Source organism: Achroia grisella, unplaced genomic scaffold, assembly GCF_030625045.1.
Source record: "Achroia grisella isolate CSIRO2021 unplaced genomic scaffold, CSIRO_AGI_Agris_v1 utg640, whole genome shotgun sequence".
Lineage (NCBI taxonomy): Eukaryota > Metazoa > Arthropoda > Insecta > Lepidoptera > Pyralidae > Achroia > Achroia grisella.
In genome coordinates, this window is record NW_026712977.1 from 4,131,971 (window position 1) to 4,149,957 (window position 17,987).

The 17,987-nt window shown below is 30.7% G+C and overlaps 1 protein-coding gene across 1 annotated transcript in view; it reads right to left on the reverse strand.

Annotated features, from left to right (window-relative positions):
* LOC131849107 (LIM/homeobox protein Lhx9-like) overlaps positions 1-17,987 on the reverse strand; it is a 46,022-nt gene that overhangs the window by 17,820 nt on the left and 10,215 nt on the right. Inside the window, exons 2-4 of the mRNA XM_059199098.1 lie at positions 6,256-6,462; positions 5,610-5,744; positions 1,698-1,934 (exon numbers count right to left, since the gene is read on the reverse strand). Coding sequence (XP_059055081.1) covers positions 1,698-1,934; positions 5,610-5,744; positions 6,256-6,338 — 455 coding nt within the window. The 5' untranslated portion in view covers positions 6,339-6,462. The remainder of the gene's footprint in view (positions 1-1,697; positions 1,935-5,609; positions 5,745-6,255; positions 6,463-17,987) is intronic.

Here is a 17,987-nt window from a genome sequence, read left to right on the forward strand (position 1 = left end):
TACGACCCCTAATAATTGATCCTTATAAACGAAAAGTTTCAGTTTTCATCATTCAATTTTATTTCGAAACAATAATTTGAGAAATTAAAAACCTATGAACAAAACTGTGTTCACGTTACGTGAATAAAGATTGAAATTATTGAATTTAATATTAAAAATAGTCATGTTATACACTTGATGAAAATACAGAATGACGTGGAATTTAATAAAAGGTATTGCATTGTTTTTAATTGATAAAGTTTAATTACCAACAACATTTCCACTAATGTATCGTGCTGTATCTGCTTTTTTTGAGATTAAATATACATATATCGCCTATTTTCGGTGTTTAGTTTAAATATTGAAGTAAGTTTTTTGCCATACACATTCAGTTCATGAAATTAACTACCGATATATTCTCCAGAGACTAGACCATGGCATTTTTTAATAAAGGTATATTTCCGTTTCTAGGTTTTCTGAATAAGATTTCTTTAGCATTGGCAATGCGCACCTTACACTCCTGTTGTTTCATAGGCACATCCATAGGTTACGGTTACCGTTTACCATCAAATTGCTACTACCGCGGTATAAAATTTACTGTTAGAATATCTGTATATAAACGAAAGGATTCAGTATATTTTTTATTAAATTACTTAAATTGGATATGAGTTGTTAGGTTACGATGGAAAATAATAATTATCCTCCGAAGATCTAAACGAACACCTTGCATTGTGACATCAGTGGTACATTGTTGTTTCTGAGAATTGTGTTATTGATCTTCTTTATGTCTTAAGAGGTTTTGTTATCTGTTATGTAAACAAAATATAATAATAATCGAAGACATTATATGTACATATATGCTAAAATATCATATTACTACTAAGCTTTAAGCAGTATTTAAAGTAAGAATGCACAGAGTGTCCTGTAGCCAGTACATCAAGTGGAATGGAAGGGGTTGCATCTAATTACAACCCCTTTCATTACGGTATATGAACCCTAAGTGAGGGTCAAAAGGTCATGGATTTTCAATATTTTTATGTCAAATATAGTGAAAATTTTACAATGAACAATTCTGTGTTCGTGTGGAAATATCTCTAAAAATTAAACCAAGTTGTCATAAAACACCCGGTGAAACATTGTTGAAATATATATAGCGAAATGTAGCCATACCAAATGACACATTCACAAACCTGAGTTTAGAGCAATTAATGTACGTTAAAATTCAAATATCTAATAACAGACTTGTACATACAAGTCTCTTATTAAAATAGACTTGGTGCATTGTTTTGTAGTTGTATACAAGTCTATTATTAAAGTGTACAAGAATTTCCAATCAACTTTACCGATTTTAGCATTCTAATAATTTCAATTAACCTACTTCATTCATCATGCTTGTTTGTTACTTTTTAAGATTAATCCCACAGAATCTTTTTCGGTAAGATCTGCTAAAATGCTAGATTGAACCCTGGGAAATGACAGGTTTCCCAGGGATGAAATATTGGATTAATGTCAAATAAGAAATATAAAGCTCATAAAAATAAAAAATCTACTCGGAGTGTAATTTAGTAGCAATATATATTTTTTATATACCAGGATGGTGACAATCGTGCCTACGGCCCATCTGATTGTAAACAATTACCGTAGTTTAAGGAGGTCTAAAACACCAGGGGTGTTACAAGTGGGTTACCGAATCTAAACTATTATTTACTTCAACTAACCTGTAAACATTATTGACATCTTCATCACAGTAATCATCCATGCATGCTGTATCATAATGCGGTCGGCAGTAGACGAGACCGTCCCTCATTCCGAAGACATCACCCTTGGATAGTAGGGTATGGCAGGCTACGCACGTAAAGCAGGTCAGATGGTAAACCATGTCGCGAGCTCTCATCACCAGCTCATTAGCAGTGATGCCGTTACCGCATCGTGCGCAGCGTTTGACACAGAACAATCTGGAACAATAGAAAGTCTGCCATGATAGGCTATTCATAAGCTTCCTACATCTTTATAACTGGAGGCTGTGAATATATGTTTATTGTTTTTATTTTTACATTCTCCATATTCTTTATTACAATTTCCTTTTACTAATTATTGATTAACGTAGAGAATAACCTCCAAAAGTTGGGTAAAATGCGGCTACATTTGATAATGTAAAAATTTCAATACGTAAAAAATTAAAACTTGTAAAATTACTATGAAAATTTCACAGAAAAAGTTGCTAAATATTGCTTATGAATAAATAATTTGTAAGAGTATGATTAGCCTCTAAAAGATGCGAAAAATTAATTACTCCCGAACGTGACAATATATGATAGTAAGAAAAATTTCAATACGCCAAAAATACAATTTATTACCAAAACTAACTTTTATCTTTGTGCATTTGTAGATCGGCATTTATTATTTTAATAAATTGTATTTTTGGCGTATTGAAATTTTCTTTCGGTATTTTCGTATCAGATTACGCACGCCCTCTTGAGTACTGACTCTAATTACTTTTAACGTGATTAATTATTTTATATGAAAGCTACAGCTCAGTACAAATAATTTAATAAAAAGCACAGATATTTTATTGTTTACAAGAAAAAACTATCGACAATCGATTGCACCTCGCTTGATACATTTTATTCTTGAAATTTTACTTTGAAATAGAATAACGTGATGTAAAATGGCATTTTTGTTTTTATTTTATTGAACTTTAACTACATTTTTTTTTAGGATATTTAATTACAAAATTTACAATTAATTCCTTTTGAGGGACTCAATGTTCTAACAGTTTCGCGATAGTTACGCATTTGTATCAGTACCTATAAACATACTCTGTTTAACTTGGGTCCAGATACCGCTGTGTGAATTGTCCTGATATTATTATTTTAATTATCAATAATATCGAGAGTTTTCAAATATCGTAAACCTGACATCATTATAATCAATACAGGAATAATCAACGTCATCTTGACACGAGTATTCACTAAAGGTGAACATATTACACCATATGTTCCCGATGCAAACAAGCAAGGGTGAACACGGGGGCCATGGATTCCTGTCAGTTGACACTCGAGATAATTATCGTTAACAATTTTGAATGAAGACTATGTATGTTTTTATAAACAACAAGTTGACTCTAATTTTACCTATAAGCTGTTTAAATTGATACAAACACTATTAAGTACATATTTTTAAAACTCTACGTAGAGAATGGTAGTCCAACTACAAGATACTAATAGTATGATAACGAAAAATGAAAAATACATATTTCCTTCATTTCTAGACGTTCAATTAGTGGCCCGTCCTGGTTTCGCTTGGATGTTGATAGTTCATACTTCGTGTTTAATTCTATCTATGTAACTCTGCGATAATATGCAATTCAAACACTGAAATATTTTAAAAATCGGTGAAGTGATACCGCAGTTTATTTTCCTCAGAACTAAATTTTTATTTTAATTTAAAATTTAGTATTTTATTTTAAAGTACATTATTGCAGATACCGGGTGATTTACGTTCTATTTCTAGCCGCATATTAAGTACAGGGGTGACAGTGTCGAGTAGCACTGGAATCTGACATGTTGTGGGAATCCACGTGTGTTAACGACAACCACCGTAATTGTTCACGAACACTGTCGACTATGGTGTTTACCTTCATATACTGTGGTTATACAAAATTATTACAATGTTGATGCTCTATTATGTAAATGATAAACTATCTATACTAATATTATAAAGAAGCATAGTTTATGAGTTTGCATCGTCATAAGGGATAATGTCATAAGACATACTGTATGAATATTGAAAATTCTTATAGTGTCGGATAGTCCATTTATCTAGTAGCCCAAGAGCCCACGACTGCCAGACATACGTCATTTTAGTAAACGTGAAAGTTCTTGCATGTGTGTCCCCAACACAGGTAAGAACAATCCCCAAACATGAAACCTGGATCGTGGTTCCTTTGGCAGGTACCAGGTAACAAAGGTGTAAAAAATTTCATATCAAATTCGTTATTTTAAGAAACTCCATATTTTCATATATTGTTCGTAGCATTATTATAACTTGCGCTGCTCATTGCCAGACACTTAGTGTGGTTCCAACCCCTCGCCGGACCCCCCTAAACTATACTATTTTATGAATAAAGTTACGTCATTTTAATAAAGCTGAAATTTATATATATTATTGAGAGAACTATTAAACTTAGTTTAATAGTTCTCTCAATAATATATATATGAAATTGTATACACCATTGTTACCCAATATACGGTTTCAATGAGTCTGGTAGGATAAGGAACCAAGAAAACTGTCTGGCAATTTAGGAAACTCAGTTTGAGAGAACTCTCAATAATATATATAAATTTCAACTTTATTAAAATGACGTAAGTTTATTCATAAAATAGTATAGTTTAGGGGGGTCCGGCGGGGGGTTGGAACCACACTAAGTGTCTGGCAATGAGCTGCGCAAGTTATAATAATGCTACGAACAATATATGAAAATATGGAGTTTCTTAAAATAACGAATTTGATATGAAATTTTTTACACCTTTGTTACCTGGTACCTGCCAAAGGAACCACGATCCAGGTTTCATGTTTGGGGATCGTTCTTACCTGTGTTGGGGACACACATACAAGAACTTTCACGTTTACTAAAATGACGTATGTCTGGCCGTCGTGGGCTCTTGCTCTATAGGACTTTAGGCTACGTAACATTATGCTATGAGTAATAGGAGCGGAGCTGTAATTAACATTGTTGCAATAATGGGGGAGATGTGACTCAGACGAAGTTGCGCAATCAGTCAATGAGTCTATTGTCATAGACAAAATATAATTTTTGTTATTAATGTTCATCTGTTTATATGTTTGTATACAAATGTCAAGTAAGGTAATATCTATGTTATTTTTACACGAACTAACCAGTAGGATAGTAATTTATATTTCACATATTTAGGTAAGTATAAAAAAATGTACTTTTTTTTCGCGCCTGACTATGTAAATAATATGTACCTAATTAAATTATTTTTTTATAATAATAATTGATATGCTAAAAGTGATTTCATTTAAAAAAACAATTTATATTAATACGAAAATATTGAATTCGCAATGCAATAAAATAAATATTATACACACTTCGCACTGCATTTTTAAAAATATTTTTTATGATCTATTCGTATTTTTCAATAATTTGGAAAACACGTATTTAATTAATTGTATTTCAATTTCATGAAACGCTATAAATCTAACTTTCATTAAACAAAAAGCTATTGAGTTTTTGTCCTTCTCTTGCTAAATATTGTCTTCGTTTGAAAAAAAAAAATAAAACATTAATATTAACACGTTAAAGACCGTATGCCCACTGGTGGATCACTCCGCAACGAAAGTAAATCTACACGTTGGGAGATCACCCGTGGGCACTTTAACTGAAATAAATCTACCTCAAATTGTACACTAAAAACGTATTTAAAAAATAATATACATAATTAACAATAAAATGCCGGTTCCTATGTGAGAAATGGTCATCATCATCATGTTCATCATCATCAATGGAAATCAATATGGCCTTCAACGTGTTTTAAGTGTGTATATGTAGTTTTTATGAATACATTGTTTAATAGCAAGATTCCGGACGTAAAGGTTGGCGGACTCACCTGTAGTAGTCTTCCTTGCAATAGATGTTCCCATCTCTGGAAAAGCAAGTCAGTTCTGTATCAAGCGGCAGTCGACATTCGCAGCATCGGAGACAAGGGCCGTGCCACTGCCGATCCACAGCTAGGAGATAATACCTGTTACGAATTCAATATTTAAAAAGCAGCTCATCATGGTTACTTGCGACTCGAGAGCTGGTAGTTCTGCCCAGAGGGTAAGTATGGCTATTCTAAGAGGCAATGTTGACAGAATTTTGAGATAAAATTATTGATTTATTTAATATATGATTAAACAAAAATTTTATATTATCTACCGTTACGTTTATTATAATATATACCTATATTATGTTATATATACAAACCTTCCTCTTACCGTATCTATTGCTGAAAATTGTAATAAAATCGGTTGAGTAGTTTTAAGATATCATTTTTCACTTTCTGGCATTATTATTTATTTATGAATAGTATTCAATTTATTTAAAGCGTAATGGTAATGTAAGGCTAAATTAATGGTTTTTATTAATTCAAAATAATGTTATAGAAAAATTACTGTAGCTGACACGAAGTTCATCAGGTCACCTAGTTAGTATAATTAGGGTACCAGTTATATATATATTTGCTTACGACCTCGGTGTATCCCAAACCTCACCTATCTTGTATCCTCCCCCCACAGCCTGCGCACTCGTCTGGCACGCCCGGTGATCCCTCCGAACTTTCCCTCTCCTTTAGCATTGTTTCCTCAGTCCTGCTCTCAGGATTGGACTTTCTGTCTCAAATAACAAGATTCAATTCCTGCCCCACGCCATTGCAGTTCGATTCCATTGCGAGCATATTTGTTGTTCTTGTTTGGAGTTCCCTGGAAAGACGATATTTTATTTATTCATTCATATTTTACTTATTGATATATAATATCATATATATGTAGAGTATTGAATTTGATAAATTAAAATCTACTAATCACATTCTCGATGAGGGTGTCTCGAAAAGCGCATATTTTAATTGCCTTAAATCTGGATGGGCAGATAAGTTCTCCATGTATAATACACTAGAATACACACTAGTAAGTTATTCTAGTATTAGGTTAAGATGATCGTGATACATAATAATGAAATTAACTGAAAACAGCGATTAAGAGATCCTAGTAATCGGCGATTGATCACTATTACTTTTTATGTTACTTTCTTATACGGTATAATAAAGCATCTGAAGACTCAACTGATGGCAGGTGGCAGCCATAACGTTTAAATTATGCTTATACAGTATGTAGAACATAATGTTGTATACAGAAGCCCATGGTAAGCTTCAAACTTTGTCATTCATGAGGTGCATAATTATATTAATTACTAGCAGTTCTCATGTATTCGTCCGTGTGGAATTTAACTTTATTTTTCTAAAATAAAAGTAGCGTATGTTACTCCTTATTATATCAGCAATCTGTCAAAAAAAGTCTCTACAAAATCGGTCCAGCCATTTCAGAGATTAGCCGGAACAAACAGACAGTCAGACAACATTAACCTCAATAAAGTCATCATATTCATTACATATATTTAAAATTTAACAATTATGAAATTTTACTTTACCTACTTCTTAACTAAAATAAGAATCTAGCTCTCTAAAGTCAGTATAATACCAACAACAACTTAGCTAATACCTATGTAACTTTTCGCATGACATTATACAAAAGGAACATGCCGACACGGAACTGACAGCTAAAACAGAACAAAACAAACAGGCATGAGCGAGATAGAATCTAATATTCATGCATATACAAATACAAAATAGTGAATAAAATACGGGGTCAACCCAACCATTTTAGCATATCATTTAATATTCATCGTGCTGGCCACAAATCAGCAAATAAACAATGCCTTGGTAGCTATACATCTCGATTATATACCTCCTTTCCTTGAAAAGACAATGGGCTCTGGACGTTTCTTTTTATTTAAAAATATCTCTGCTCTCTGAATTGTAAATAGTAGCAAGGTTCTCGTTTTTTATACTGATATTTGTCTAGCCAAATACTCTGAATTAGTAGCTATATAAAAGCAGGCATAGCCTAATTTGTTTACAAACTGCAAAATAAACTGCTAATGAAGTATATTATGACTCTAATTACTCTAATGGAGTTTAAGAAATAAACACCTGATTTTTAGAAATCATAAGGTAAATAAATGCATCTAATTATTTTAGAGACTCCTTAAAAAGAAAAGAAAACTACATTCGATGAAGTCAACGATGAAGTCAATTAACGCCATGCTCAACGAAGAAATTCCTTGTTTCAATTAAAATGAAACGTTACAAGAAAATTATTTGAAATCAGTGCAACGGATGGTAGACATTTCAATATTTATAATTTTATTGAAATGTCTGGTAACTAAAAATTTGAGATTGAGTAGTTTGGAATTTGGAATATTGCAGATAGTCCGAACTGATAGGCCCATGGCCAACAATGTTCTAACTAAAACCGCATGAGAATATATTGAGCTAATACAATGGTGATAATGTCGGGTAATTGAGATACAAGAGTGTCGGATGTTACCGCTTGAGCATAATACTGGAATGTAGTGGAGTCGACTTATTTGAATGATACCATATTATTTAAATAAGAATAAATATTTTAGAGTGGGTGTAATAATTATATGAAAATTAAATAAGGAGCTTGTGCTAACAATACAAATATACGTAAATGGTAAATTCATCGTCATTACCTTGCCTTTATATAATAATTTGGGATCGGCACAGAATGTTAATAATTTCTATCAGTCCCAATCAACCGTCAATTGTGTAATATGCGAGCTTATTAATATCGGAATATTTCGAAGTGTTTAGAGTGGGTAAAATTTTTGTATACGAATACTACTGAATTAATAACACGTGTTTGATAACTCAGATACGTATAGATTGCAACATTAATTGTCAAATTCACAATCAAAAAGAGAGTACAGATTTATGATGCTCAGTGATTCGGTATGGAAATAATTTAACACTCCAATTTTAATATTTAATGATAGGTATAACAACATAAATTTTTATCGCCGACACATAATTAATTTCTTCATATTTCTATATATTGTACAGAAATCTGGATAAATATGTCATACAACTTTCAAGTATTTTTTATTTCAGATCTAAGTTCAGAAAAGTCCATAAAGTTATACAGCTCACAAAGGTCTCTAATTACTTGCCTTAATATTTGAACCTTATAGTTAGTTACTTACAACATGTGATATTTGAGAATAATATTATTTTTTAACAAATTGCTACTACTTCAAATTTATTTAAGAGAATTTAACCATACTTTTAATGATGGTACCCATGATCTAAGAACTTTAGAATATAATACGGTTCGGCATATATTCAATCCAAAGGAAGACTATCTGTTTAATATTTTTACGACGAAATATTTGAACCTATCCAAGTCAATTTGACGTCAGTGTAGTATATATCACGAGAACGGCTACCATTTAGACATAAACTATCATTTATCTCATAATGCAAACGAAGACGCAGATAATAGCTAGCATATTTGGGTGCAATATAAAAATATTGTACTAATAGCACTCAATAGTTCTGTTTTGGTCAGCGCAAGTTGCGCGGGCGCATAATTTTCGCGCTTCGGCGGCGACGCGATGGTTCCGACGACGCTCGTGACTTGCCCCGCCCACCGCCGTTAGCGTATGCTACACTCACTACCAAAACCGTTTTCATTATACTAAACTACACATCTTATAATTTATATACATATATATATATATAAATATAAATATAAATATAAATTAAAAAAAATGTCTTACTACAAAAGATTATCGGATGAAAAATAAAACATTTCATTACTTATGTACCTAATAATTCATAAAATTCTTAAATCTATTGTCCCTTCGTGGAACAGTAACCAAAAATATGTAATCTTATTTGGTAACTTGGTAAATAAAAATATAATTTCGCTATACGATTTTTTTTCCTTTTTCTTTATCCAGATGTTGGCATCATCGTGTGAAATGATTTTCTTCTATAAAGAAATCGCCTCCATACCGAAGACTACTTTATTCTACATTGTAAATACCTAATTAATTAATCAACAATATTTCAAAAAACAACATGTTATAATTTGAGTTAGTGTTCACAGATGAAAAAGGTTTAATAGTATATTTTTTTTATTTTCAACTAATAGAGTACTTGGATATTAAATTATAATAATTACAGTTCATCACATTATAGTTAAAACTTTAATTAAAAAAGTAATACACCGTTGTATGCAAGTGTACGTAATAAGATAAAAATCAGATCTTTATACACTTACTGACTAAAAACTAAAGATAGAGACGCCAAAAATATACTTTTTAGAAATCCTTCAGCCGAAAACTTTTAGTATCAAACTACAAAAATATTACAGTCAATTACTTTACTTAAGTGACTTTAAAATAAAAACTCTTTATGCTACACTCACTACCAAAACCGTTTTCATTATACTAAACTACACATCTTATAATATATATATATATATATATATATATATATAAATATAAATATAAATTAAAAAAAATGTCTTACTACAAAAGATTATCGGATGAAAAATAAAACATTTCATTACTTATGTACCTAATAATTTATAAAATTCTTAAATCTATTGTCCCTTCGTGAAACAGTAACCGAAAATATGTAATCTTATTTAGTAACTTGGTAAATAAAAATATAATTTCGCTATAAGATTTTTTTTCCTTTTTCTTTATCCTGATGTTGGCATCATCGTGTGAAATGATTTTCTTCTATAAAGAAATCGCCTCCATACCGAAGACTACTTTATTCTACATTGTAAATACCTAATTAATTAATCAACAATATTTCAAAAAACAACATGTTATAATTTGAGTTAGTGTTCACAGATGAAAAAGGTTTAATAGTATATTTTTTTTATTTTCAACTAATAGAGTACTTGGCTATTGCATTATAATAGTTACAGTTCATCACATTATAGTTAAAACTTTAATTAAAAAAAGTAATACACCGTTGTATGCAAGTGTACGTAATAAGATAAAAATCAGATCTTTATACACTTACTGACTAAAAACTAAAGATAGAGACGCCAAAAATATACTTTTTAGAAATCCTTCAGCCGAAAACTTTTAGTATCAAACTACAAAAATGTTACAGTCAATTACTTTACTTAAGTGACTTTAAAATAAAAACTCTTTACTTGAAATAAAATATGGCGTTACAATTTTTTCATGAACAATTTAAACCGACGGAGCATTTTTTATTTATTTGTTTTAAACGTTCTCGTATCTAAAAAATATGATTTCAGAGACTTAATCAAACCTCAATAGAGGTTTGATTAAATATTATATATATTATAAAATAAATACATGATTAAAATATTAGAATCATAACATAAAAAAACAGCAATTTCTTCAAGCAGTTTCAAGAGTTCAAAACTAATAATAATCGTAGACTTTTTAAAACAACATTCACAATAATCATTTAGCATTTATAGCATTATTGTTACCATTTTATTTTCAGTCCATTACTATCTACAATATTCATATATTACATATAAGTCCATCCTGCAGTGAGTATGAAATGGTCATTTACATACCACGAACTGGCCGGTCCATTATCACTTCAGTCTAATCTTCACTCTAAATAGTTAATCATGTTGATTAAAATAATAATGTATGTGTACATATATATATGTTTCGCACGTATAATGTAAAATCCAATCAAGATAATCAAACCAGTATTACAGAAATTAAAAGAACTTTTTGTTTATAGGCCATATTGATCAAATAGTCCTTCTTGTAATTTCTACATATACCTATATTCATATTTTATCGAACTGTGAGTCGAATTCAGAGTATTAAGAGGGCAACGTCTTTTGCCTACGTAATCAAAATATGAAGTCTCCACGTGTACCATATAGTAATTTAAAACAGAGCATCCATTAAAATTTTGATATACTCGTATGTCCGTGCTCAAATATTCATACAATTTTTAAATTACGTGTACAGAAATACACTGTGAATTTAAATATAAAGCCTAATTTACATTACATAATTTATAAAGAACATTAAAAAATTGTAAAGGTGTTTACATAGATATTTTGGCCTGTAAGTATCTGGCTTTATATTATGTATAGAAAAATTTACACGAAAACTAATCATCAAGGCTAATTGGCTATTAACACAATCGAATTCTGAATAAATCGAAACAACATATATGTAGAGAGCATTTCGGCGCCAACCCCATATAATGGGATTAATTCAAGGCAATGACGATAATGATATAGAGCACATTTCGATGGTATTTCATTTTGCCTTGTTTTGGTATTACAGAGTACATTTCATGCAGTTATATTTCTGTCGACCATAGTTTCTCTTTAATACTAAAAATAAAATATACGTACTAAAAATAAAGTCCTTAAGGAACCTCAGTCGTTAAAAATAAGTGATCCATAGTGTTATTCTATAAATTTATTTAAATTTTCTAATTGAAATTTATGATTGAATGGACCGTTTTAAAAAATACAAATTACATTTTTCCGATTTAAATTTATTTTAAATGCATTCACATTTTCATTACGTTAGAAAATTAACTCTATTTCAGATTCACACGTTCTCGATTATTGAAAACAGTTTTGTTAGATTTATTTTATATTTAATACAATATATTATATGTATGATGCTGCAAATGAGTTTTATAATGTAAATCATACTTAAATATTTCAAAGATTCACTTTATAATTTACAATGTCCAAAATAGAGAAGAATTAGAATATTACATGACTGAAATAAGGTTTATTGTTATTATTATAATAAAAGATTGTTGTAATACAATCTATTTTTGTTAACGTTGTCCAATTAAATAGAGGGACCCGCCATTTAACAGTTAAATAGTAGGTATTATGTAAGTATAATAACTATAATGCGTGACGAACTGTCAGATATTCGTAATTAACTACGATCTTACGTACAATGAGAACTAGTCGTTAAACTTACCCATTATTGATATACATAGTTTCTAGTTAATGTAGCCAAGCTATGATTATGTGATGTAGTACTTTACCATTTTTACCACCATTTTTTAGTAAACCGTGAGTGGAAAATTTTGTAACATTTTTATGTTACAAAATTTTCCACCCATTCAGTATTAGTAGTGTTAGTAAAGTATTAGTACAGGTAGACTACAAAATCGTTTGCGTGGTTTTACCAGTATCACCTTTTTCGCAGTATCACCTTTGTAGCTGTATTTCGGTTATAGGGTGCGATTAAGTAGTCCAAATTAAGGAGAAGGGACATGGCACCTTAGTACTCTGGAATGGCAACTTACGGATGTCTATGATAATGTGATGTCCACTGTGCTGTGCATGTGCTCATATGCAACGAACTGGACACTAACAGGCGAACTGTTAGCTTGTTTGCCATTCCAATGCGTAAAAGAAAAGTTTATAATTATGAAATAGACTGCGACGAAGTTGTCCAAGTTTTAAAAAATCAGCATTTGAATGAATGACTTATATTCTTAGCAGGAAAAGTATATTTACTATTAGGTACTAGTGTTTATCCACTAGTCAAAATTCGAACATAATGAAAAATACAAAAAGACCTTTGTACCAGCAATAACAATTAATAAAAAAAGATCAAGTCAAGTACATGCTAATGTATGTAATGTTTGTTTATTAATATAATGTAATTATTATGAATAATTAAAAAAAATAGCATATTGCACTCCTTCTCTATATAAACGATAAGATCGTTCGTGCTCATTCTGCGCAATTTTCGTAAAAAGGGGTACAAGGTATTTGCTACATGTATTTATATAATGATAATATTTTATTGATTCGTAATTAACATAACTATTCAAATCCCTATTAGAAGTATATATTCTCTCATACGTGTGTTATCTAATCACATAAAATGTTTTACGTACCTACTATAAAATTCATTATTAAAACGATTGCCACAAATAGTAAATTGTTTTATGACAGCGTTCGCCTAGATAAGGCCCTCTGAACTGAAGGCTCTTAGTTATAAAACCATAGGCATAGTTCGAATGGAGCGGTGATTTCACATTAAGACGTTAAACTTAATACTTATATTTACTGTTTGTCGCGATATCGTCTGCTTTTTGAAATCAAAGTTAAAATAAAATATATACGATCTTATCAAATTTCATTTAAATCAGCCGTTTATTCGGAAAACAAACACATTTTTGCATTTATAATATTAAATATTATATCCGGATATATAGATTAGGTAATCTAATATATCGTACGGATTAAATTCTATTATCCGGAGGATATACATATATCCGAACAAAGAGGAAATGATTGTGCTAGTTGTCAATTTTAAACTGTGGAGATAAGAAAGAAAATATTAGAGAACTACAGAATAGCACGTTCAAATATATTTCCCTGTACTGCACGAGCTTTACATAGCAGAGAGCGGTGCTATAAGTTAATTGTACCATGACTAAACTTTACAACTTTCGAGCGAAGGCAAGCAACAAGTTGACATCGTTTTGTGGTAATAGAATGAACGGTACTGCAGCGCATAAATACAAACAAACAAACAAAAATGTCTTCTCTTTCATATCTTTACATCGCAACGAAGTCGCTTCCGCTCTCTGTTCGCTTAAATCTTTTATACGCAATGAATTTTAATGTAGTTTTTAACAGTAGATAATTATTTAAGAGGAAGGTTTATATGTGTAGTAGATGTACATCGATGCGAAGCCTGGGCAAGTAGCAACTAAGAAAAACATATTTAAATATTGACAAAAAAAAAGATTTAAAAAATTATATTTTGTGCGTTTAATACACTATGACGGTTGTTGTTTAAATAACTTTTTTTCTCTTGGGAATCTGTCTCATCGTAGACGACATTCCCACAGATTCCCACTAAATGGGTTTCACTAAAGAATTCCTTTTGACTAAAGAAATAAGATAGCCCTTGATTTTCTTTACCACAATATTCTATTTTGTAATAAATACGAAATTTGGTTGTCTTTTAAAATAGAACCTTTATGTCTATGACAGTAAGTTAAATATTAGTTTAACTTCAAAAGCATCCAAAGAATTCTTTTGATATATCCAGTCTAGGCAACAAAGGTATACAGATTGGTAACAGATTAAAACTTTATAAAAACGCATGATTCGCTAAATTTTTTTCAGAAATAAATATTTTTCAAACTTCTGAAAGAAAAGTGAATATAATAACTATAGTGAGAAGGAAATATTATACTTTATGATAATCTTGATGGAAGGACGTAGATCTTATATGGAACTACGTAAAAGACCTAGATTACAAATAAAAAAAAACTTAAATTTTAGCGATCAATCAGAAAAGTTCTGAGGGTTACCTCAAAAAAATAGTAAAATTGTGAATTTCCTCCTTTTTTAAGCCGTAATATAAATAAAAATAATTCAATGGAACAAATTATAGCGACAGTTTAGCACTTTATAGAATCAGATATCACAAAACTAAATCTTATACGAACATCCCTTTAAATTGTATTACATCACAACCTCGCTACACTACTTTCAATGTCATTGGCCTCACTGAAGTATCTACTAACGTTTAGAACTTAGTTAAGTCTAGAAAGTTTAAAGTTAGCGCTATAGTTACGCTGTTACTTACCGTGTCGTGCGGTGTTTCTATTCAACAAATTTTACTGAATAGGTAGGTCTATTCAGTTAAATTTATTAAAATGATTTCAAATAATAAACTGGTTTCAGATATAGTTTAGAAATGTTATAACGTAAAGTTTTTTTAATATAACTGAAGTGTAAAACTTACGGTCTACCTGATAGTAAATGACATTAGTTGCTTATATACATAAACACCAACATGGAAGTCATAGTGAATACGATGTCTGACGACTAAGGTGTCATACCTTACATATTATATGTACCTACGTTGTGATTCCACCACCATGTCTCACTGCAATTCCGATTTGATTTGATTGATTAAGATCGCTTAAAAAGGAAATAGTTTGGAAATACATAGTCGTAGGTGAGATGGTGCCGCCCATACTCGACTTTGAACTAATACTAATATTACTATGTGGATCATAGTCAAACGCGGTTGAAAACTTAAAGCTGGTAAAAATAACCCGTGAAAACCCTAGTGACTATTCATACTTAGTATACAAATATTCTCGTGGTACTTATGCGTTATCATTCTGACGACTAAGGTATAATGCCTTTTAGACTGTAACTTTACTGCCATATTTAACACTTCAATTTCGATTTAAAGACGTACAATGCTTACAAAGTAAGTCGTTTCGAGACGGATATAGGTTAGATAATGGCGCCAATGCAGACAACTTTGAACTAGTATTATCACTACGACTATGTAGATCAAAGTCAAACTCGGTCGAAAAGTTAAAGCTAATAATAGCACGTGGAAAACGATGTAATACCATTCATACTTTATATATAAACTAGCTACTCGGCCCGGCTTCGTACGGGTGTACAAGTGTTTTATATATATAAACCTTCCTCTTGAATCACTATCTATTAAAAACCGCTTCAAAATCCGTTGCGTAGTTTTAAAGATTTAAGCATACATAGAGACAGACAGAAATAGCGACTTTATTTTGTCGTCTATGTAATGATGCGAAAACGTCTGTCTGTTTTCCAACTAACCATCAGAAATTATCATAATAAAATTTGACGTGAAGATAGATTGTGTTATACCGAAGTCACGGAAAACAGTATTTTATATGCTGTAAATATCACCTGGGATGATTGCTGGGGTTGCTATAATATATATTTTATGAAGCCTTTATGACTCTAGAATATCTTTATACTTAATGTATTAATTATATTATAAAATATAACATTTTCAGTATAGTATTGAGAGTAAAGCGATGTATAAATTTGCTGTGTTATTTGTATCAAATTTAGTAATTGTTTTAAAAGAATAATGCATAGTTCTTAAATAATTCAAAAAGAAAATATTCTCTAACTTTCCGTTCCTAAAATGGTATTGTCTGGTAATTAGAAAAGCAGTGGTACTTGCTAATCATGATAAACAGTTGATGAGATTGCAATAAAAAAAGTACTACTAGGTACATAAATTTAAAAAATGTTTTAAGTTCCACATACAGTTGTAAATACAAATGAAATGTAGGTAACACACCATTAAGAAACACGGAAAACGGCTGCTGAGCTTCGACAAACATAAAAATATTTTCACTAATCAAGCCACATAAAATCCACAAACGGTATGTGTGACCGTCATAAAAATGTATTTACGGTGTTTTTAATAATTATTTTATATCGATCGATAATTTTAACGATCACGTCCATTTCCTCAGTTTTAACGGTTGGTAACTTTTGTTTCGTAAACAATGTGAGGCAAAGGTATTGTGGTTTGAATGCCTATTGTTCAAATTATTACAGTCTTTTCAATTTAAGCGTTTGCTAAATTTATCACGCTATTGTAGCGAAAACTGTAAAGTATATCGCCAACGGCATCTGTTTTTTATACATTACAGCTATCTACATATATGATACACCTATAAAGATATATTAATGCTCAATATGGTAGTGCCCATTCGTATATTGGCACAATACAAGAAACAAAACCTATAAAATATATTCAACAATTTCCACGCCTAAAAGTAGTCACTTTATATTTCGAATTAAATAAATGGAACGTTTTTAAATCTTAAAATTCCAGTGGAATTCATTTAATGAATTCTATACATAAAATAGTTACACTGGCAAGCAATTATAAGATGCAGAAGCAATTTTAGAAATAAAAAGAGAATTCGATGGGGATATTTATAAAGTAAGAAAATTGTTATATTGAATTTTTTTGCACGCATATTTAGGGAATTGTTCATGTTCAAGCATGCCTTACTCAAAACGTAACAAAACGATTTCTGTATGACACTGTGCAAGCTCTTCTTTTTAAAACCACTACAGGTGGTTGCATTTCAATTTCTTTGCTATAAGAGCCGTACAGTGTTTTTATAGCACTGTGATATATCCCTATAATTGTCTGGAATAATACATGAGCGATGTTAATCGATAGAGAATATTATGACATCTATAAGTAACGATTACTAATATATTATTTGTTAATAGAAATATAACGTATAATCAAAAATCTCATGAATTCACTCGTGTGTTTGTTATCGAACTTTTCCGAAACGGCTTGATCGATTCTTATGATTTTTTTGGTATAGGTATATTTGGCGTAGACTCTGAGAATAGCTCGTAAGCTACTTTTTCAGAGTCTTGGTGGTCTAGTGGTTGAGCACACCGTTTCACGCGTTCGATTCCTCGCACAGTGCAAACATTTGTATTTATGAGTATGACTGTTTATATTGGTCTGGCATAAAAAATAGCATTTGTATCAGTTGTTTAGTACCCGT